The following is a 23827-nucleotide window of genomic DNA, read 5'->3' on the forward strand; positions in this document are numbered from 1 at the left end:
GGATCAAAGACCTAAATATTAAAACAAAAGCACTAACTCTGCTGGAAGATAGAATAGGTAGAACTCTTGAGGACAGAGATGTAGGCAAAGACTTTGTGAACAAAACCCAGATTACACAGGAAATATTACAAAAAATCAACAACTGGAATCTCATCTTATTAAAAAGCTTTTGAACAGCAAAAAAACCCACCAACAGAGTGAAAAGACAACCCACAGAGTGGGAAAAAATTCTTGCCCACTGTTCCTCAGACAAAGGACTAATATCTAGAATATATAAAGAACTCAAAAAAATCAGACCTCTCAAATTGAAAGACCCAACCCAAAAATGAGCATCTGAAATAAATAGACACTTCTCAGATTAAGAAGTGGAAATGGCAGGGCTAGGGATTTAGCTCAGTGGTTCCACTGCCTTGCAAGTACAAGGTCCCGAGTTCGATCCCCGGTAACAAAAAATATAAATAAATAAGTGGAAATGGCAAATATATATATGAAAAATGTTCAACATCACTGGTCATTCAAGAGATGCACATTAAACAACACTGAAATTTCATCTCACTCCAGACAGAAAGGCTATTATTAAGAAATCAACCAATAACAAATGCTGGTGGGGTTGTGGGGGAAAAGGAGCTCTTTTCCACTGTTGGTGGAAGTGTAGACTGTTGCAACCACTATAGAAATCTGTGTGGAGATTCCTCAAAAAACTAAAACTAGAGGTTCCATTTAACCCAGCTATTCCCCTTCTTGGTATCTTCCCTAAAGAACTAGAAGCATCACACCACAGCAATATATGCACACTCATGTTTATAGTAGCACATGTCTTAATAGCTAAATCTTGGAAATAGTCCAAACGCCCATCAGTTGATGAATGGATAAAGAAATGTATTTTTTTATACAAGGGAGTACTACTCTGCTATAAAGAGAAACTTGAGACATTTCTAGGTAAATGGATGTACCTTGAGACCACACTCTTTGTTTGTTTGTTTGTTTTGAGGCAGAGTCTCCCTTTGTAGTTCAGGGCTGGCCCTGAATTCATTATGTAGCCCAGGGTGGCCTTGAACTCATAGTGATCCTCCTGCCTCAGCCTCCTGAGTGCTGGGATTATAGGCATGTGCCAGCATGCCCAGTGAGACCACACTCTTAACTGAAATAAATCAGACATGCATGTGTAAATACTGCATTATATCTCTGATGTGAAAAATTAGAAGTGTAAATAAGGATCAAAATGCACAATAGATATTGGAAAATGAAAAGAAAATGTTCACATGGGAAGGGGAACAAGAGATGGTGGAGGGGGAAAAGAAGGAAGGGACAAGAAGAAAGAGAATAGAAGGAAAAATATGGAAACAAAGCTTTTATAAATAAGGAGGGGAAAAGGGGCTGAAAGGAAGGGAGGGGAATGGGACAAAAAGAGGCAAAATATATCATGTACAGGTACAAATTCCCTATAATGAATGTTATCCATATGTATATCTAAAATGTACCAATAATATTAAAATTTAAAATTAAAAAAAAAATAAAACAAATCAAACTGCCAGCTTTCAAATTTTACTGGGCATGGAAAAACATGGTGAGTTCCCCTCCGATGGAGATTTTATCACAATAGCTATGTTTTCTGGGAGTAATTCCCTTTTTCATGATTTCCCAAACAAGGATAAAATTATGCGATGAATCTCTGAGATGCCACTTAGCAGAAATACTGTAAAAGATTAAGTCCTTCGCATAAGTGATGTTAGCAGCTCACTACTCACTACTGACTTACAAAAGGCAGCCTGATACTCCATACGCTTGGGTGAAAGCACAAATAAAAATAATCATGCAAAGCTAGCAGTAATTTTGTATTATTCTGTTGGTGACATCATGAGAGAAGAGCAAGTGAAACTGGTGTCTTTGCCTGGAAGAACACAACAGATAGATATCTACAATGTTGTGATGAAGGGTTTTTTTTCTTTTTGTCACAATACATAAGACCAGAAAGAGTGGTTTCAATTACTAGTGATGGGGCACTTTTGCATGGTGAGGGCAACATTTAGTTTCGTACAGTTCTTTGTTAAAGAAGCAAAACATCCATTCATTCAGTTTCATTGTATTATATATCAAGAAGTTCTTTGTGCCAGGGAAAGCAGCCAAAAATTAGATGACATCCCCAAAGATGTCACAAAAATGGTGAATTACATCATGGCTCTTGCTCCTGATTTCCAACCGTTTCAAGCACTTCTTGATGAGGTTCAGGCACAGTACAATGTTTTACTCATGTACAAAAATGTCCAATGGCTGAGCAGAGGATGAGTCCTGGAGAGATATGTAGCCTGCTTGAAAGAAATTGGGCTGTTTATGAATGAAAAAGGGCAGGAATATCCATAGCTCACTAATATGGCCTGGTTTAACAATCGTATGTTTATTTATTTATTTATTTATTTACAGATTTTACACTATACTTCAATGTATTAAACAAAAAGCTACAAGTTGTAGGGAAAACAGCAGAAAGACGTTTTATGATATCAAAACATTTGACAGAAAATTGCAGGCTTTTGAAAGAGACCTTAAAAGTGGGCAGCTGAAATATTTTTCAAAAATGCATTTAGCAAATTCTACAACTTTTGCAGACAATCTTACAAGGCATCAGGAAATTTACAAGTAATTTTCTAGCATTGTAGCAGCTGCAAAGAAAAATTTTAGTAACAAATTTGTACAGCTCTGTAAGATGGAGACAAACCTGTGTTTTCTTATTTCTCCAGATAAAGCCAAATTTGGAGAACTTGATCTTTCCTATTTACATTGGTTAGATGTTGGAAATCTGGAAATAGAGCTATTGAAATATCAAGAAAGCTCTATCTGGAAAAATAAATTGTATTCAACCGTACAGAAGATAAAGTGTGAAAGGGTGATAAAAGATAATATGGTTGGGAGTTCTGAAAATGAAATCCTTAAAGTGTGGAATTCTCTGCCAAATAATTTTAAGTCAATGAAAGCACTTGGGATTGTTTTTCTTGATCATCTTATGCTTGTGAGCAGCTGTTTTCAGCCTTGAATTATATCAAACCTGATACAAGAAACAGACTAACAAGTGATCTGAGTGCTGCATGTGCTAATGAAATATGAGGCAACGTTTGACAAATTTATCAGCAAAGGCCACATTAAATGTGTAAAAGCACACCAAAGGCGATCTTTCATCTTTCAATAAAAAGCTGTATCACTGAAATCTCTGTTATTGTGTTTTTCTTTTAAGACAAAAGATGTTAATGTATGAATTCTTTTTTCTAAACTAAAACCTCAGTATTCAGGTTTAATTGCAGTGTTCGTACTTCACAATAAATAAGTGGGTTTTGGGTTGCAGTTTGGGCACTTAATCTCTAAAAGGCTCAACATCACTGATCTAAGGGAAGTGTTCATCAGAGAGAAATTTAGGATAGATAGAGGGGACTAGAAGGAAGGACAACTAATCTCATATTTCCTGCCTCAAATCAATTCCCAGATTGAAACTCTAGATGGGAGTGGGTATTAGATATGACCAAATAAATTCCTGGGAAATTTAAGAGCATCTGGGTTAGTTTTTCTATGTTCATCAGCACAAATTGCAAAAGTACCAGGAACTGTACAGGATAGCTCAAGCTGAGAAAGAAGGCTGGTGATTACATCTCCTATCATTTCCCTACCTCTGTTCCCACTCCTGGTTAAGCAAATCACCAACTTCATCTACTACCCAATTTAGAGGCCTGGATTAAAAACCCCCACAGAACTGTGGGTATAAATTTACATTTCGACAATCGATCTTTATGAAATGCAAATATATATTCAGAGAGGGGTTGTATGAAATGGTTATTTGTAGTGTTTATTTGTGGTAATAACTTGAGCCATCAAATTGCCTTTACTTATTTCAAAATTATCTCATATTCAGATACACAAGAACATAACACAATAAAATACTGATATGCAAACTAATGGAGACTTTGCCAAGGATGAAAATAAAACATAACTGAATAAGCAAGAACTAGTTTAGCCTGCTGCAGTGCCAGAGGACTGGGGAGGAAGAAAACATAAGTTAAAAAAAAAGAAAGGAGAGGGTCTTTAGAAAGAGTTCTGGAAAGCAAAAACCAAAGATAATGTATATCCAGTGTGTTGGGATAAGGATAGCAGAGTCAGAGCAGCATAGCATTGTCAGAGACGGTAAAGACCATGTCTAGGCACAAAAACAAATAAACACATATGAAAAAAACTTTAAAAGAAGCCAGAGGCCTACTGGGAGAGCAGCAGGGCACAGGCCCCAGCCAGAGGCCCACCAGGAGAGCAGCAGGGTGCAGGCCTGAGCCATAGGCCCACCAGGAGCAGTGGGGCATGGGGATTCAGATCTCAAATGGCATAGCACAGGTAGGCCATCATTCTGAACTCAGAAAGAAGGCACAGTGGTGAGCAGCAGAGACAGGGCATCTCTGAGGCTTGTTGTTGAGAACTTAAAGCCCACTGGGAGAGCAAAGAGAGTCATTGCAACAAAAGACACAGCAGACTGCAGCAGTTGGTAAGTTGTTGGAGTCAGCACCTCCTGTTGGAACCTGGACTCACTGCAAGGGAATTTACAATGGAATTGTGCAGAGTTGAAACCCATATGAGGTCAGAGAGCTCAATTCCAGCCTCACAGCCAGAAACCAGCCTGAATTTCAGGGGACTATAGCTGGCTCGCTGAGATAGTTGACTTGGATGTGTACAATGCCAACATTGTTTACTGGTGACTGCAGAGACACACCTTGAAGGGGATATTGTTTTCTTTTATCTTCTTTTCTTCTTCATTTCTCTCCTTTCTTGTTCCTGTTTTTGTCCTGCCTTGTTTTTTTTCCCATTGTTCTTATTTTTATAGGAGCATGAATATGGCTTCTAGTTTTCCTGTTGCTGTTAGTTTGTTCTGTTCTTGTTTTTGCTCCTTCCTTCTCTCTTTTCCTTCTGTCTTCACAGTTTCCCCAAATTTGCATGATCTTCCTGTGTCCTCTAGCCTTACTTCTAACCTTTCTCTCTCCTACTATTCCCCCCCAACTCCTTCTAAGTCCTCTCCCCAGAGGGTAAATTTGCTATATCGAAGGGCTCATTTACTGCAAACATATTTCTGGTTGGTTCCAGATTTTGATACATGACCACAAGTCTAGTTCATGCAGTTAAAGGTGGCAGATTAATAGTTACCAAAGTTTGTCATTTTATAGGCTGTGTTTGATGCTATTGATGGTGTTGATTGTATTATTTTGGTCAAGGTGACATGATTGTTCTAGTCAGTTGTTCCTCCTGGCATATCAAGACTAAGATTGCCTAAAAGTCATTACAGACTCAAAACCCAAAGGCCATCTATACCTGGAAGACAATCTGAGAAGTAGCTATTCCTCAAGGGTTCTAAATACTAGCAATAAAGATACTCACAATAAGCAATATACAAGCATCAACCCAAGAATTAAACCAAAAATATCAACAACAAAAATTGAAATGAGGAGACATCTAAACAAGATGCAAACCCAGACTTCCAGCTCACCAAAGGCAAATCCAGGGGGCAATGAGGTAAAAAAATCCAAAAGTCAACCACCTGGACTCCCTGAACTGGTAACAAGGGAAGTAACAAAACAGATGGAAGAGGCTCTGGAAAAACTCAAATCAGAAATAATTTCTCAAATAACAACAGAAATGCTGACCATAATGAAAGACAGGATTAGTGGTTCTGCTGCCTGCCTTGAAAGCGCAAGGCCCAGAGTTCAATCCCCGGAACCAAAAAAAAAAGGCAAGATTAGTAACTCTAGAGCAGACACAGATTAAAAAAACCAACCAAACAAAAAACAGAGAAGCTGAGGAAAATGATGGAAACCATGAATGCCCAGCATAGGAAAGAAATGGAAAACATGAAACACATCCAAGCAGATATCCAAGAGATTAAAAATTCCATTGAAATGTTCCACAGCAGAATAAGTGAATGTTAGGACAGAATTTCAGATATTGAAGATAGGATTGTGCTTAATAAACTTTAAAAGAAAGGTGAAAAGTCTTTATGAAATAAAGTGTCACAAATGACAAAAAAGGGTATGAATAAGTGTGGTAAAGGGGAGATTTTTTTAAAGGAAGAGTCTCACTTTGTAGTTCAGGCTGGTCTTCAGCTCACTATGGAGCCAAAGGATGGCCTGGAACTCTTAATGATTCTCCTGCCTCAGCCTCCTGAGGGCTGGGATTACAGGCATGCATCACAATGCACAGCTCACTATGGGAAGATTTTTAAGATGCAAAGTCAAGTCAATTTAATCTATTAACTTAATGGAATTTTAATAAAAACTCAAAAGGTGGATCTGCAACAAGTAACATTAGGATAAATAACTATACATTTAGAAAAAATGAAGGTACAAAATTTATTTCATACTATACGTACAAAAAGTAAGGTGTACAAACACATACAGAGTAGGCTAACAGAGAGACTAACACTAAAGAGAATAATGTATTTATAGGAAATAAGCAAATTTTTTCTTATAATATGGGGTTGACAAAAACTGTAATGAAGAAAGAAAGAATATAACAATAACATTTTTATATTTACATATATATCTTTAAGGAAAATATCAAAAGAAACACAAAATATAAATTTCATAAGTAATCAAATGTAGCACACATACAAACAAAGAATGAGGAAAATAAACCATTAGAAATAAAAGAATTCAGAAGTGATAAATGGCCATATGTCAGGTGTGCCAATAGCTATCTTATAGAACAGTTTGAAAAGATTACACATAGAAAATAAACATGGTTCTGTCTTACACACATACAGTAATTTAGGAGAGGAAAGAGAGCAGTGCCACTGCCCATGGTGCTCATGTTTTCAGGGTAAGGGCCGCTAAGCTTCCTGTGGATCGGATTATGTCCCTGGAAGGGAAGGTACATGGGACAGAGACCTGCTCACACCCACCAGCAGAACCCTCCCCGCCAACACACACACCACCTGCCTCGTGTTACCCAGTGAGCGGAGGCTCCCCACGTCATCTAGAGTTTCCTGGGAGGGAGCAGTGTGCCTTACGAGGGACTTCAATGCCAGGAAGGCACAGAGGGACACTGGGCCTGGGTGCATGAGGATGCCACACTGTGTCCCACACTAGCACAAGAATGGAGTACTCAACTAGTGGTGCTGGGCTCATTGGTTATCCATTTGGGCAAAGAAAGCAAATCACATCACTCTTGTCCGTCTTGCTCAGAAGTAATTCCTACCGTATCTCCGAGACAAAACTTGACATAGGAAGGTATGAAAGAACTGGGAAACTGAAAAGGAGGCTCTTTTAGTGATCAGAGCATGGGCAAGGACATCCTAAGCTACCCACGAAAAACAGAGACAGTCAGGGAAAATTAACCTTCCAGGTGAAAAGGAGGCCACGAGTGAAGTAAGGAAGAATGTAACAGACTGTGAGCAGACACATGCAGCAACTGTAACAGGCAGCGGGTGAGGCACCTTCTGCAGAGCTCTGCTGGGCTCTGGTGCAGCACCTTTCTGCATTTTGGACCCGTTAGTATCCTCTAGAAGGGAGGTAGGAGCAAATCTTGCCCACTGTGCTCACCTCGTAGCCGAACGGTGCCAAGGCACAGAGATTGACTTGGTGAGGGCTATGCTGGCTCATGGGTAGCACTTAAAAGCGAATGGGTTGGGGATGGAAACTGCTTAGAGAGTGACATATAGGGCTCTAGCGAGGTTGCAGAGTTTGAGACGGATGATCCCACAGGAAGCTGGATGGCTGCAGCCTTGAATACACTTACAGAGAGAGGGTGAACGGCTTTTTCGGACTACAGGATCCCCAGGGGAGGAGGCAGGCTGAGGCCAGGTGCAGGAGTTAGTGTAGAAGCTAGTACTGTCAGGCACCAAATGGAAAGGTGCTGATGAGATAAGTAAGAAGCAGAGCCAAGGCCCTCTGTGAAGCTGGAAAGCAGTCTGTGGCATCATTTGTGGACTTCTAGAAGAGATGGCCCAGACTGGGGCAGCATCTTCAAGGCAGGGCACCTCCCCATAGAATGTGACAGGCCCAGTATGGATGATCTTGTCCAGTGTTTGCTGTGGGACACTCAGAAAGGGCTGTCTGATAGTTGCAGAAGACAGGTGAGTCTGGCGATTGGTAGCTCAGGGCTGTTCTTAGTTTACGTTGCACTGCCTGTAGGATCTGTGTAACAAGTGCTCTTGCCAGTGCTGAGGGCCTCTCGGTGTCTTCAGCAGGCCCTGGGTGGTAGGAATGCTTCCCACTCCTCTCCATCTGCCTCCCACAGAGGCAGGGCCCACAGGGCACTGGGCTTCTACCTGGCACCACCACAACCGTTCAAGGGCTAAGGGGTAGTGTTTTCGGGAGGGCAGTGCCAGCAAATGGACAGGAGGGTTTTGATTTGGGCCAAGACCATGCAGTGGAGACACCTCGATGCTGGCAGGCTTCCCTGTGACAGAACTGCTCAGGAGATGGGCAGGAAGCCTCCAAGGCCCTGCCTGAGTTAGGAGTCAGCTGTGGCTGGCCTTAAAATGTCAAGTGCCAAGAGATGCTGGACAACTATACGCAAACAGGAAATTGGAATTCAGCAGTGTGCAGGGGAGTATGGAGGTGCATGCTAATTTGGGCCACAAGCTAGGAGGAAGGAGAGCAGCCTCTGCCTCTGTGCTAAGATTAAAAGAGGCTGAGCAATGAGGTGTCACTGAAGGCAGCACCAGCAAGGCAGGCTGGACTGGAAAAGGAGGATGCAGGAGCTGTCTGCAGAGAAATCCTTGAAAAACAGATTGTCCAGCCAGACTGTGGTTCACCTGGGAGAAAAGGGTAGTCCCACTGGCAGCTGTTGGGGAACAAGACAGGGCCCCAGAGCCAGCTGAGGATGCCCTAGCAGGGTGAGCCTCAATGGGGGTGTGGTGTGGCAGTGACCAGAGGTCATTTAATGGCCGTTCAAACACCCGGAGCCTCGGAAAATGCAGGGTCCCCGTTCTTGGTCAGGGGACTTCCTAGAGTTGTTTGGGGGACCTGGGAGGCTTCCAGGCCTGCTGGTCAGCATGCAGTTCGAGCTACACAGTGCAAGAGAGAAACCCCTTAACCTATCTGGAACCAAAGCTCTTGGGCAGAAGGGAGAAGAGGAAATGGGAAGAAAACCATGTTCCGTGTGGAAGAGAGGAGGCTGAAAGTAGGGCACTGTGCAGACAGACCACTGCTGCCCAGGGCATGGTGATCCACCCTACAATCCCAGGGAGGCTGACCAGGAGAGGGCACCTGACACAGAAGCAGCACTGCACAAGCAGAGCAGATGTGTTTAGTGGCTATGTCATGGCTTTGAGAAAGTGGATCACTATCTGAGAGGCTGCAAACACATACGGAACCTGACTTCGGTGAGGCAGAAGCTAGGGCTCTCTGGGAGGGGTCTGGAAATGCTCTGGAAGGTGGGAAAAGAATGAGTTGGCCAGACTGATGGATCCATGGTTTGGCTCACAAGGGTTCTTCCATTCCTCTGGGGGCTGCCAGGACCTCAGAGGGAGGGTGCAGAGATGTCTCTGGAAGGATGGACCAGTGGGCCAGGCCTGTTGGTCCCTTGTGCTAAGCACCCTCGGCATCTGCCCTACTACCCCCTGGCAAGGTCATGAAGGTCTCCACCATTCCATTCCCGAGTCCCACCCAATCAATGTGCAGGGGGAGTTAGGAAAGAAAGGAAATTCCCCCATAAGAAGCAGCTGCCAACCCTCTTACTCTGCCAGGAAGCAGTGCTTGGCATCCCAAGCAAGGGAGGAGGGCTAGAAGTGGGTTTAACAGATAGGTAGATCAGGTAGGCTGGGCAAGAGGCCATCTTTATGGTGATGATTATGCATCAGATGTGCAGGGATGCATGACAGGGATCCACCCCCCCCCACACACACACCAGCTCCCCCACCCTAGCAACCAAGGACTGTCTAGACAAACCTCAAGGACACTGGCCTTCCTCCCCAGGCCAGCAGTCGAGCAGATACCTTTATCAGGGGGTGCCTGCTTCAAGGCTTCAAGGATATGGTCTCCTCTAGTTCTCTCAACACGATGCCAACTTAATTCTGCCAACCTCCAGGCCCCCGCCCCCCAGCCTGTCACCCCTGCCCCAGCCCCTCTCTTGAGGTTTATTCTGAACACTGAAGCCCCATTCTGCCCCTGCCTCCCGCGATCACTGATAAGCATCCATCTGCTGGGGAGCAGACACCCCAGTCAGCTGGCGTTCATTGTGCATTCTTTGTCTTTCTCTTTGTGCAGACTGTAAACTCAACGACAAGGACCATGTCTTCGTTTGGCCGATCAAAGCACACAAGTTTATTGACGATACACACAGATGCAGACTTTGGGGATGAGGTTAAGTCAGTAGTATGGACAGAAGGGGAGTGCACTTTCTGGATGAACAGATTCATTTGCCATCCATCAGCTGGTGTTAGAAGAAAGAGTAAAGGAAAAATTACTTCCACCTAAGCAGCAGCAAATGCATTTTCAGCACAAGCTTCCTGTATGGATGTGGTCTCTCAGAAGTGGTCCTGCTTAGACAGGGAGACCACCAGAGGCAACAATAGCACTCGTGATGCTGTAATTTGATGTCCTTTAGCCACAGCTGGCAGGCTACAGTGATCCCTCTACAGCCTGAGGAAGGCTGCAAGGGAGTAATTTACAGTGCACTTTGCCTACAGACTGCAAAACCAATTCGTTACCCAGAGCTCTGTGGGGGCCCCTGCCTGGCCAATGAGAGTGTAGTCCTTGATTTAGTGACTGGAACTTTCACCCAGAGACTGATGACTGGCCAAGCCCGAATCCTCAGTAGCACCCAGTGCAGATTCTATGACATCTGCAAACCAAACCGTGTTTGGGGGAGATTCAGTCCCATTCTGCTCCACATGGCCACTTAAGGGGCGAGCGTTTCCAGGAGAATATCTCTATTTCCACTTGTTTATCACAAAGGGGAATAGCATTTGGGTACCCAGCAACTCCCCCGCCAAGACTGGCTTTTCAGACAAAACCATCAGCAGTTCCAAAACCTGAACCTTAGCACATCCACTTCCCTCGGATATCAAAGGAAACTTCAAGTCTGAAACGGATTTGGCAAGCATGTTATTAATAACTGTCATGCTCATTAACAAATTTAATCCAGCCTGCTGCAGAAATGAGTTGCAGCAATGTGGCACAGTTTCCCGACACACCTCATCGGCGTACATCTTAATCTGGCCCTGATTTTCACTACTCCCCTTCAAGTTATCTGGGGCACACAAAGCCTCCTCCCTGACAGTGGGGTGGGGAGTGAGGATTGCATCTCCAGTGATTGATGGGCTGGCTAAATGTCTATTGGCATTGTGGCTAAGTGAGAAAACAGCATCCTTGGGCTCTGCAAACATCAATTTTCCCTGAATGGGAGGACACTTGGAGAACTCAAGAATACAACTGATATTTTTAAAGCTTTGAGCACTCCATGTATTTTTATGTTCATATGGGAATGGCCGCTGTTTTATTGGGTGTGCTGTCTTAGCCTTTCCTCCCCCTGATGGCCTGTCCTCATTGCCACCTGGGACCCCAGGTTTTGTCCAATCCTCATCCTTATTCCAGGGTCGCACCATGGTTGTGAAATCAAACCAAATTTTGGACTCCTCCTCATCTAGGTCCTGGTCATCCCCCCATTCATCTCCTTCCTCCTCAGACTTGTCACCGTCATCCTTTCCTATGGTCAGTTTGTAAACACAGTAGCAGGCACCAGCCCCAATCATCAGTCCTGCTGCCATCCAACCCACTTCCCGGGCCCGGCCCATGCTTAAATCTTTGCCAGTCTTGGGGCAGGTTGGGAGAGTGCCTTGTTCCACCTGATTGAAGAGGTCTCTTAGTGCCAGGATGAACGGTGCAGAGTAGTAGTCTTTTGCCTTTCCTATATTTCTGTAGTTCTTGTAATGAATCTGTGGGTGTGAAAGAGTATTAAGGAATTTGGATTATGCCAAGGGCTTCTGCCTTAAGAGACAGAGTGAAGTTTGACTTCTGGTTGAAAAATTTGGATTATTAGGAAACTATTTTCTTGTTCTTTTCTGTCTCCCCTATCTACCTCAGGATCTATCATTTGTCTTCCAGGACCCTCACAGAAGGGCAAGAGATAGGCCTGTGCTCTATATGATAGTCAGGCTGTGACAGAGAGATTTAACCTTCAAGCAGATTTTTTTCCTTCCCTACACATATCTCTACCCTCCAAAAGTCATATAAAAATTCTCTGACCAACCTTTAATAAAGTCAGGTGAATTTCTTCTTCTTCCCTTGTTTCTGTCGTCACTGTTCCTTCTACAGTGATAGACGGACCGTCTGGCAGAAGAACAAATAGAAAGAGAGGCAGGTGGCAATGGAGAACTGAAAGTACAGTGGGATGGGTCCTCACTGATCACAAAGATCCCCAAATCTGCTTTCCTGAATTTTAGGCCTTTGGGTTTAAAGTATTTCTCACACCCTCTGTACTTTTCTAATAAGAGCGTCCCCCACCCCCCTTGGTCCGCCATTTTCCCAGCAAAGGCTGCCACACCCCTTTCCCTGAACTGAAATGGGAGGGGGTGTGGAGTAAGAAGGGGCCTGGAGAGTGCTACTTGGACTTGTCCCGCACAGATCCCAGGTCTCCTCTTTGCCACCCTTGCCTACGGTTCCGGGCTAATCCTACCTTCACATGTCCCTCCACGGCTCCAACCAAAGCAGTTTGCTCCTTCTCTCGCCGAGATCTGTGCCGCGATCTACAGATCTGCGCCGCGATCTACAGATCTGCAACAGACAGGAGACCGAGGGGAGGGGGTGCTTGGTGGACTGACCAGCACCCAGGACACGGTGCCTAGATTCTCTGTAACTGCCATTCACTCTCCTCACCCCCACCAGAAGCCCGTCACTCCTTTCCAGTAAAATGAAGGAGTGGAGTGGGGGGTGAAGGTGGGAGTGGGGGTGTGGTGGGGGAAGGTATTTAAAAAGTCGAGGAGAAAAGAATACAGTCCCAATCTGCCTGAACTTGGACTCGCGGCGCTCTTGGCTCTCTCCCACCCTCACTTCTTTCAAAGCAGCTCCTACCCTCGCACCGACCTCTGTGATCCGAGCTAGTTTTCTTCTTCCTTCACTTGCCTGCAGAGTAATAGGGGGCTGGCACCCAGACAGAGGCGACTAGCGTGACTTCTACTCTAGGAGGCTCCTGATCACGTGACATCCACGTCACCGGTCAGCTCTGGCCCCCAATTTCCACTCCCATAAGCAGTGCGGCAGGCGCCAGCCTGCCCTCTACCTCCCCCACTTTCACTGCGCCCTGTCCGTCTTTTCCTCTGTAAGAACACCAGAAACCAGAAGTGACCATATCTCTCTGGTGCTGAATTTGACTTTCTCTAATTACAGGAAGGGCTAGCATCTTTTCCTAGGTCTACCCTGCACTTACACTTCTTGGAGAATTGTGTCATCCTTTCCTTGGCTTGAAACTTCGGAATCTTCTTCCTTAATTTCTACCCGTTTTTCATTTTCAGTCTAGGCACCAAATTTGGAGGAGGGGGAGCAGAAAAGGAAGCCCAGGTAGATTTTTTTCTGATATTTTTGACCCGTTTAGGTTCTGTTTCATCCCAGCTTTTTTACTGACTTAAGTTACACACAGTATTTTGCAATCATAAAATACAATAAAACTATTTCCACTTGGAGAAAAAAAAATGTCAGTCTTATTTTAAAAATGTATCATGAGTAAGATTTTCCGATTAACAGGGTTGGCAAAGTTAATTTGTACCACATTGAAAATATTTTTCTCTTATTAGCAGCTTTAAAAGAGCATATTAAAGTTTAAAACATATCTTTACAAACAAAATCCGTGTGTTCTCAATATGATTTATAAATTAATGGATAAATGAATCTGCATGAGAAGGTTAGTGTTCTAATTGTGACCATTTTAGATGAATACAAAAACTACCGTCTCTTTCATCTTTCTGGCTGAACTCATAGTATTAACTGTTATACAACTGAAATTTTGTAGAAGGCTGCTGGATGGTTTTCATTCTGGCTTCAAAGGAAGGACTTCTTGTAGACTGTATCTTCAGATGAATCTTACAACTTCAGATGATCTTTACAAAATTACTAACTTCACATATTAGTTTGCCTTTCATTTGAGGGTTTCATTTAAAAATCTATTCTCATATTTCAGGATGCAATCTGTAAACTATCCAGAAATTAGAGAATTCTCTGTTAATAAAGGGAATTTTTCATCCATCATGGCACTGGTAAGAACTCTTCAGTATCTACCATTCCTGTGTAATCTGTTACCATACCAATGATCAGAGTTCACATTTTCCAATGGGAATGGCAGTGAGGATCTGTAGATGACTGTGAGTTGCTGCAACAACTTCGGATGTCCTTACCTTTTTCCTCTCACAAGTGGGAGGACAAGGTGCAGGATCTCAAGTGATCACCAAGAGAAAGAAGACTTTGACTCTCTGTTTCCCTTACAACTTAACTCCATTACCAACACAAGTCCCTCAGAACAATTAATTCCCAAACTAAGGGATAAGTATGCAGAGGTTAGCCCCCAGACACCCACTTGTCCTGGCTTGGGAGTCATACTCTAAATATAGACTGTTCAGGCGGCCTCTTTCTGAGAATGTTGAAATATGACACCTAGGCAGGCTGGAGGTGCTCCCTGCCAGGGGCCCCGGCGGAGGAGGCCCTTTCTGGAGGAGAGCCAGAGAGCCCTTAATATCTTCCTGGCAAATATTAGAAGTCAAGAACGTGTTGTAACTTTTCTAGTCCAAACTCATGCACTAATATACTCCATCTCTCTAAATCTCTACCTCATTTGTTTTTGCCATTATCCTCCTTTACTATTCTTTTCATGACACTATTTACTTCTCTTAGACAAATGAATTTTATTTCTGATGCCTTACTAACGGAACACTTAGGTTCATCTGCTAATCATTCTTTTTTTGGCACTTGGTAAATATATAAGTGATTTTTTTGTTTTGAACATATATGTTAGAAAGAATTAAGGAATATGTAAAGCTTAACAAAGACAAATGCCTTGGTGTCCTACACAGAATTCTACAACATGGACTAATTTTTACAAAATTTAGCCAAGCTTCAAAGACAAAAATCTTCATTTCTGCCTCCCTTACCAGAGTAAAATATTTACCCTCTTTCATATATCCTATATATATATATCAATTCATATATCAATTATCTAGTGTATAATTCAGTACCACCATTCTCCCAATCTACCAGACCTCCTGGTTTGAATCCACTCCTCTAAACATTCCTAAATCTGTTGGTCATGACAACCTTTGCAAATCTTTTACCTCTTTGTCATTCTGATCCCAATTCTTATGAAGAAACTTGGAGAATAGCATTTAAAAACTACTTTGCTCTACATTATACATTCACAAACAAATATGTATTTAAAGACATGTTATATGCTTGGCATACCATCTGAAAAAGAAAAATGCTTAAATAAGTTTTCAGATAAACCTGTTAAAAGTTCCTGAGGCTGTAAAAGGCTGTGAGACCATTGCTAAATGAAGCTTTTTGGCTTAAGTCAATCGGTGGACACATGTGATTTGTGACCTACAAAGTACCAGAAAATACTGGATAGTTACACTAATGGAATTGTGAAGAATGACAAAAATAAATTTTAGAAGGTTGTGATCTTGAAAAGTTACATTACTTTTTGTATTGTGTTATTTGTTTTGTAAGTTTTTCAGATTGCAAGCAACAGAACCAAACCTGGGTAAAAGGAGGGAACACCAAAGATGGGGGTCAGCTTGAGCTGTCTAACTAGGAGGAACTGAGAGAATCTCTTCAGGATGCCATAAATCTACTGATAGTCAGGTTTTTAACTCTCTGCTCATGATTCATATTTTAGTAAGAGAGCCTTTGTTTGGTCTGTTTTGTGCACTGTCCACTCTTTCGCTAAAAAAACACAGGTATAGAAAATATAAAGTGCATTTCCTTTCTTTTCCCAGAGAGAGATGTAAATTATTTCAGATGTTGTTGATTTGTAGAAACTCTTTAACTATTTTGTCTATTAACATTTTGTCCACCTGTGGCTGACGTGCTGGGGGCTTATGTGTTACAGCGTATCTTAGTTGCATTTTCCATACTACCTGAACATTAGAAAAAGATGTGAAAAGGCAATGCATAAGGTTGTTCTTTGAGTCAAAAACCACCTGGCTTCCCCAGTAGAATACCACAAAGTTGCATTTATACCTCAGAGTTTTTTCTTCAGTGTTGCATGATATAGCCCTGATTTTAAAAAATGTTGTTTATTCATATATGTTGGTAGTACATATTGATTACATTCACTGTGGGGATTTGCTACATGTACATAACACATCTTAATTCTTTTTACTTCTCTTCCTCTTCCCCCTCCCTGCTAGCCCTGATATTTCCTGTACAACAAGAGCAGATGTTTTTAAGACATCATTATAGAGCCATGTAAATCTAGAACAGAATGCCCAAACCCATGTGTCTCTGTATTCTTTCCTGGTTAGACCACAGGAGAAGTTAAGTTTCAACAGAGGTGATAACTGAATAATTTATCCTGAGAAATACAACTGTCAGGAGTGCTAGAGGTTTTGGTCACTCTTACCTGCCCATTTTCTTCCTATAGACATGCTACAACCTCACAAAGTTTATTGGTGAACCTGAAATCAGAGCAAAGGCATTCATGCACCTTAAAAAGTGGCCTTCAGCTGCAGAAGCTTGAAGAACACTCACAGGAGATGGGGATGATTCTGCCCAGGGAAGCTAAAATGTTCCATTCATCTCAGCCAATATCTCCCTTTCCTCCAGACAGAGCTTGGATGAGAACTATGGGCACTTTCCTCTGACTCTTCTAAAACAGAATCAAAAGTTGATTTGGCTTCTGTTTGATAAATTCCAATAATGTTCCAGTACTGCCTCCCAGAAGTTAAATCCATATGAATATTATTGGTTTACCCCTTCTCAAACTTCCCAGTCTCTGAATTTATTTCCATATTATCTGTGGATTTAAAAAGCTGTATCGATAACAACTTTACATCCAAACTATTAGGAAATAACTCACCAAAAGACCCCATGTTCTGAAAAGCTATAGGATTTTTTTGTTCTTTGTTATTTGTTTTTGTACTGTATATTAGCTAATGTCCTTTGATTTTAAATAACTGAAACCAAACCTGGTTAACTTAAATAAGAAAGAATAAAATAAAAGGAATAAAATAATTGTTCCTTTCCCTGTTTTAAAAAAGTTAAATCACAGGTGAATTATTGAGCTCATTAAATCAGTGAAATGATTTCACACTAATTGCTTCTAGTATAGAATATTATTGAATATTATAGAATACCAAGTTCAGGCAACTTTGTGTTGCTCTCTGTGTTCCTTAACACCTGTTTCATTTACAGATATCTGTATTTGTACCCAAGTGTCTTTCATAATGCTCTTTGTATACATTCACTTTGTTAGTATGCATGCCTTTTTATTTTATAGATATTAACTACACAAATGTATTTCTATTCAATCTTTTGTTACTGGCTCCCAAAGGTTGATTTCTTGCTCCTAGATAACTTACAGAGGTGAAAATCTGCCCCTCTTCTATTCAGAAGATGGCCTAGCCAGAAGATTTACATATTCTCAGACATGCTGATTAACTCTTTCAGGCTTTTGTTATGTGCTAGGCCACGAAAGATATGAAGATTGCTTTAAGTGAAGTAGCCAACACTCACTCTCCACTAAGTAAGAAATGTGGGACTTTTAGAAGCTGTCATCCAACATGCTCTCCCACCTCCCATCTTAATTTTTCTGAAATGAAAATAGCTTTGTAGTATTTTTCCTCATAAAAAGAATGCAGGCTAGGTGTGGTGGAGGGTAGGACAAAAATGACAAAAAAGTCCTCATAAAGTAAAAACCAAACGCTCACTCCAGGTTTCCTTTTCTGACCTCTTGTTCATTTCAGATCTGGGACTGGATTTCGGAGGTAGACATTAACAACTGGAAGAGAGGAGGTGTAAGGAGAGGCTGATGTCCCAGGAGACTAGCAAAGGAAAAGTCAATTTTTCAAAAAAGTGCAAGGGGCCCCAGTGCAGTGGCCCCAGGGAAAGATGCTAGCCTTTCTGGTAACCCGAGGAAGGGAAACAACTACAAGTAGATGGGATTAGCGATAAAGAATGAGTAACAAGGCCCAGCGTGGGGAAGGGAAAGGAGTGGGGCGGGCCCTCTTCTGCCGCACTGCTAGTGGGAGGGGAAATTGGGGACCCGAGTTGGTGGATGACGTAGATCTCACGTGACCAAAAGCTGACGTGTGCAGAAGTCCTGCTTGTCCTGGTCGTTGTTTCCATCTGAGTACCAGCTCCCCATTGCCCGGAGGGCGGGTGGGCTTGTGGTCGAGCGAAGAAGGAGGGGAAGGAAATTGTCCCGGATCCCCGCAGGTCAGTGCCTGGGAGATTCCACACAGTGGGGGTGGCGGAGGGTGTAGGGCGGAGACCGTCGCGGGTCCTGAGCGCCTCTGTGGACTCTTCCACTCGCTGCCCGCTTTCCAAGACGTTTGTCCCGCCCGCAGCCCGTTTCAATGCTGCAAAACGGTGAGTTGGGGGGTGTTTGGGGGAGGAATCCAGAAAGACGGAGATGGAAATCTTCTGGGAGCCAAGGCCCTCAATTTGGAAAGGGAGATGTGGCTTGGCTTTTGGGCCCCAGTCTACCAGGACAGTTCTGACGGGGAAAGGCTGGACATGGGGGCGGGGGTGGTGGGAGGCATTACGGTGTGTCAGCAGAACCCTAGAGGGTAACAGAGGTGGGAAACCTTTGACAAAAAGGCCTCCGAATTAGAAAAGAGTTTCATTCTCTGGGGACTGGTCCGTCCACCAAGCACTCAGTAGCGTATCGCCTGTTTTCCGTCTTTCCGACCATGGCTCTGTGGCTGGGGGGGTCCAAGCCTCTCCTGGGTGGCCAGTCTTTCTGTAGGTTGCAGCACAACGCCAGGCAAGAGAAGAGGAAGGAAATTAACCCCTATCGGTGAAGGTTGATTTGAGGGTAAGACCATGTGGGGACCCTAGGAGAGGAGTGTGTGGAGTTGAGAGAAAACTAGAGAAGGTAATCTAGGTTCAGTTTGAGTCTGTGTTTCTTACACTCCTCGGACTGTGGCGAAATGGCGTGCACTCCGTGTGTGTGTGTGTGTGTGTGTGTGTGTACACGCGCGAGCGTGCTCGCGCGGGAGGGGGGAGGGGGAAATGACAGCAGGAAAGCCTATCAGATAGTTTGTTCATAATCCTCCTCTCAACAGCACTTAGTCCCCATGTTTTCGATCTGTCATCCTGCAGGTCTGCTGTAGCAGGTGGCACTGCTTGAAGGGAGGGAGGAAGTTTCCCAGGATCTTTGGAGGTCAGTGTGGGCGTGGGGGGCTGCCTGGAATGGGGGAGGGGCTGGAAATAAGCCGCGGTTTGGATAGACTCCTGTGATCCTACTTTATTTTCCTTGCGTCCCTTTATTTCAGACTAGGGCATGTGTACGTTTTAGATGGCATAGTGATGCTAAAAAAAAAAATCTGACAACCTGGATGGTGATTCAGGAAAGCAACAAATGTACTATCTATCAAGCATTCAGTTCTCACTGACTCTGCTCTTTCTGCAGATTGGAAAAATTGTTGGGCGTGGCACACTTCCAGGGAAGGGAAGAGAGGCAAAGTACCTGTCTCAAGGAGGTTAGTGCAAGGTGCTACTCTCTAGCGTCACATCACCAGAGGTTGTGATGACTGAGGCTCTAGCAGAATCTGTGGACTCCATTACCTTTATCTATGCTTAGGGTAAAGGTGGGATGGGAGGTAGGGAGAGGGTGAAATGAGGGAGATATTTTGTCAACAATCTATACTTACTCAGGATTCAACTTCTATTTTCCTGTCCTGTGCAACTCTGCATAGGGCAACACAAAGAGAAGAGAAATTCAAACCATATTTCTCTCCTTCGTTTCTAGGTCCACCTCCAGAACCAGCTATCGTGGCCAGGAAGCGCCTGAAGATCAACTTCTATAGTCCTGTCCCCAGGCCAACAGCCCTCTTTCCCCACCCTGAGTGATTACTCTATTCCTTTGTCCCTGCTCTTGTCAGGGACGATTGCATGGGCTACGCCAGGAAAGTAGGCTGGGTGACTGCAGGCCTAGTGATTGGGGCTAGTGCCTGCTATTGCATTTATAGATTGACCCGAGGAAGAAAATATAACAAGGAGAAAATGGCTGAGGGTGGATCTGGGGATGTGGATGATGCTGGGGACTGTTCTGGGGCCAGGTATAATGACTGGTCTGATGACGACGATGATGGTAATGATAGCAAGAGCATAGTATGGTACCCACCTTGGGCTCGGATTGGAACTGAGGCAGGAACCAGAGCTAGAGCCAGGGCAAGGGCCAGGGCTACCAGGGCGCGTCGGGCTGTCCAGAAAAGGGCTTCCCCTAATTCAGATGATACTATTTTGTCCCCTCAAGAACTACAAAAAGTTCTTTGTTTGGTTGAGATGTCTGAAAAGCCTTATATTCTTGAAGCAGCTTTAATTGCTCTGGGTAACAATGCTGCTTATGCATTTAACAGAGATATTATTCGTGATCTGGGTGGTCTCCCAATTGTTGCAAAGATTCTCAATACTCGGGATCCTATTGTCAAGGAAAAGGCTTTAATTGTTCTAAATAACCTGAGTGTGAATGCTGAAAATCAGCGCAGGCTTAAGATATACATGAATCAAGTGTGTGATGACACAATCACTTCTCGCTTGAACTCATCTGTGCAGCTGGCTGGACTGAGATTGCTTACAAATATGACTGTTACTAATGAGTATCAGCACATGCTTGCTAATTCCATTTCAGACTTTTTCCGCTTATTTTCAGCTGGAAATGAAGAAACTAAACTTCAGGTTTTGAAACTCCTTTTGAATTTGGCTGAAAATCCAGCTATGACTAGAGAACTGCTCAGGGCCCAAGTACCATTGTCACTGGGTTCCCTCTTTAATAAGAAGGAGAACAAAGAGGTTATTCTTAAACTTCTGGTTGTTTTTGAGAATCTAAGTGACAATTTCAGATGGGAAGAAAATGAACCTACTCAGAATCAATTTGGTGAAGGTTCTCTCTTTTTCTTTTTAAAAGAATTTCAAGTGTGTGCTGATAAGGTTCTGGGAATAGAAAGTCACCACGATTTTTTGGTGAAAGTAAAAGTTGGAAAATTCATGGCCAAACTGGCTGAGAATATGTTCCCAAAGATCCAGGAGTAACTTCTTGACTTCATAGTTTAGATGCAACATACATTGTAAACTATTTCTTTTCTCAAACTTGTTTATATGTTGGAGGAATCTTTTCAGCTGCCAATTTTGAGTAATGCGTGTCATATTGTACCGTTAATGCTGATATTTAACTAGGTTGGTTTTTGGGTGTAAGCTGGATGAATATCATTACTTGCTGTGAAAATGTTTGTTGCTTTTTGTCTTGCTGCCTAGATTGAAATATTCTTACTATTTCCTCTGCATAAGTGACAGTGAAAAATTAGTCCTAAGTAACCTCTCTTCTGTCATTTGCATTGATTTCATTTGTGTATCACCAATAAAGTTGAGTGTTAATGCTGGAAAGAAAAAAAAAGAAAGAAGAAAGAGATCATCCTTGTCCTTTGGTTTATAATCTAATTGGAGAGATAAGGAACATGCAAACCAAAAGATAACTGACAATATTTTTGGAGCATACACTCTTTGTCAGATGTGTGCTCTCAGAGCACAGAGGAGGCACAGGCCTCTGTAGGATAGGAGAGTTAACTAAACTTTCATGGAGAAAGCAGCCATTGAAAGTGAGCCCTGAATGGAGTAGGGTAGGTTAAGGCATTCCATGAGAAGGAGGAATAGTGTAAGAAAGCTATTGAGGTATGAACCTTCTTCCTATGATGGACGAACAGTCTTCCTAGAGTGGAGAGTGTGTGGAATAGGAGTAAATAAATTTAGAAAGCTGGGTGAAGCCAGTTGTGGAAAGATATTTGAATACTATCTTATTGAATACTCAGATACACCAAATATTTTTGACTAAAAAATGAATGGGCTCTTTAGAAATGTCCTGCTTGCCCTCCTGCTACACAGTGTCAGGTGATGGAGAAACCGACCCTCTGAAACCCTGGTGGTAGGATTTGGTCATACATAAACCTTGTGTCCTAAGAGAGTAATTGAGTAATTGGTCAAAGTTTGTATGTACAAAGCTATTTGCCTCAGCACTAAGGTACCAAAAATTGAAAAATAAAGTGTCTATCATACCGTATTGGTTAAATAAAGGAAAGTTCACACAGTAGGATATGATAAATATGCTGATGGAAATCTACTTTGCTAGGAAAGTATATTCATCATGCATTAGATGGAAAAGGTAAGTTAGATATAGCAGTGTTTGTAGTTTGATTTCACTTTGAGGGATAGGAAATCATGTTTATAAAGACTAAAAACTGGAGGTACATACAAAGAAACAATAGCTATCTTTGGGTGGAAGGATAATTAGTGAACTTTACTTACTTGGTTTTTATTCATCTGTGTTCTTATTTATCTAAAATGAATGTTGAATTTTAGGAAATTTTTGATAAAAGTATTGGGAACAAAGGAGGTAATTGATTCAAAATGATACTGAATGGAAAAAATTAGATTAAAGTGAGATGGGTTGAAGTGGTGAAAGTGAAGCTTATCAGGAGGATTAAATGAGATAACATATGCAAAATACTTAAAAATATTCAAATGAGAACCCTTAAGTATTCAGAATTTGTTTGCTGGAGCATTCTGCCATGTTTCAGTGTCATTTAATAAATACTAATAACAATAAAAGAACATTTATTAAATGATGTGTAGAGTTCTGTCATTCCTGTAATGCAACTGCTAAAATAATTTCTCAAAGCAATAAAATTATCTCTCACCTAATAATAGAAGCAAGGAAACAAGTTGGTTTTGTGGAGCTGACTGCTTTATATGTAAGACCAGAAAAGGGTAAAATCATCTGGTTATGATCTAGTTTTAACCCCAGGTTTTCATATGTCTTCATATATGTACTCTTAACAGAGGATGAGATGACCAGAGCCCAATCGGCTTAAAGTTGTTGGATATGGTTACTCTGTTAAATTATCTATAAACTCATTAGATACCAATTTTAAGGGTGGGATGAGGGAAAGCAGAATGAAGATATTTTTTGAAGTTAAGGTACAGAATGAGTTTTACACTGGCCCTTAAAAGGAGGTTTCTTGTAGTAATAGAAAGCCACAGTGTGGTACATACAGACTTGACTGGCATCCATCTGCTCCTTTTTTCCCTCCTTTTGTTCCTTCCCATTCTTCTTCTTTCTTTCACACTTCTGTTTCCTCCTTCTGGAAGACCTTGACAGTGACTCTGCACTTCTGTCTCTTTTGGTGTGGCATGACCATTTAATTTCCATGACACCATGCACTGTGCCAGTGGGCATTTGATGCAAATAGTAATTGTCATTACTGTGGTCATAAAGTGAATCTAGGTGTGGCAGGATGCCAAGAAGTTTTTGGAAGCCTTGTTGACTTGAACAGAGACTGAGGATTTAGTGTTAGCTTGGTGCTGCCCTACGTGCCCTGCATGCACTTTTCATGTCTAAGACCTGGTAGTATCTAGACCGAGTAATTTGCTTCTTGGGAAAGTCCTGGGTGACACTGATGTGAGAAATTACCAGGTGTCCCCATATTTTCACATAGGAGGTTGTCACTCTCAATCATTTTGGGAAGGGCAGGATTCTAGGATTGTGGCTGTGATTGTGACAGGTCCGTTCTTCTCTTTAGAAAAGATAACAGAAACTCAGAGGATGTCCTGCTGTTTTGGTTTTATTGTCACCTAACAGTTTTAGGGTCTATTGCACTCCAAATGTG

At 42.5% G+C, this 23827-nt stretch overlaps 2 protein-coding genes across 6 annotated transcripts; one reads left to right on the plus strand and one right to left on the minus strand.

Annotated features, from left to right (window-relative positions):
* Positions 1 to 10255: 10255 nt before the first annotated feature.
* Positions 10256 to 13457, minus strand: Armcx6 (armadillo repeat containing X-linked 6). Its single transcript, XM_004872561.4, is given in 5 exon segments — positions 10256 to 10905; positions 10907 to 11896; positions 12211 to 12290; positions 12637 to 12734; positions 13044 to 13457. Coding segments are annotated over 2 exon segments (894 nt in total). The 5' UTR covers positions 11756 to 11896; positions 12211 to 12290; positions 12637 to 12734; positions 13044 to 13457; the 3' UTR covers positions 10256 to 10860.
* Positions 13458 to 18212: 4755 nt separating this feature from the next.
* Positions 18213 to 22786, plus strand: Armcx3 (armadillo repeat containing X-linked 3). 5 transcript variants are annotated; one of them, XM_087196673.1, is made up of 5 exons: positions 18213 to 18380; positions 18884 to 18981; positions 19269 to 19329; positions 19579 to 19648; positions 19918 to 22786. In XM_087196673.1, the coding sequence occupies exon 5, from the start codon at positions 20061 to 20063 to the stop codon at positions 21198 to 21200; it is 1140 nt and encodes a 379-aa protein (XP_087052799.1). In that variant the 5' UTR covers positions 18213 to 18380; positions 18884 to 18981; positions 19269 to 19329; positions 19579 to 19648; positions 19918 to 20060; the 3' UTR covers positions 21201 to 22786. The 5 variants fall into 5 exon arrangements, with proteins under 5 accessions (XP_087052799.1, XP_012923885.1, XP_004872617.1 ...); XM_013068431.3 differs by having other exon boundaries at positions 18214 to 18380; positions 18902 to 18981; XM_087196674.1 differs by having other exon boundaries at positions 18218 to 18533.
* Positions 22787 to 23827: the final 1041 nt, after the last annotated feature.

Source organism: Heterocephalus glaber, unplaced genomic scaffold (genome assembly GCF_053883595.1).
Source record: "Heterocephalus glaber isolate CG9 unplaced genomic scaffold, H.glaber_assembly_v1.0 deba00001613, whole genome shotgun sequence".
Classification (NCBI taxonomy): domain Eukaryota; kingdom Metazoa; phylum Chordata; class Mammalia; order Rodentia; family Bathyergidae; genus Heterocephalus; species Heterocephalus glaber.

What these genes read in the sequence shown, in the direction of transcription:
- Armcx3 (XM_087196673.1), top strand. Translation starts at nt 20,061, where the DNA reads ATGGGCTACGCCAGGAAAGTAGGCTGGGTGACTGCAGGCCTAGTGATT.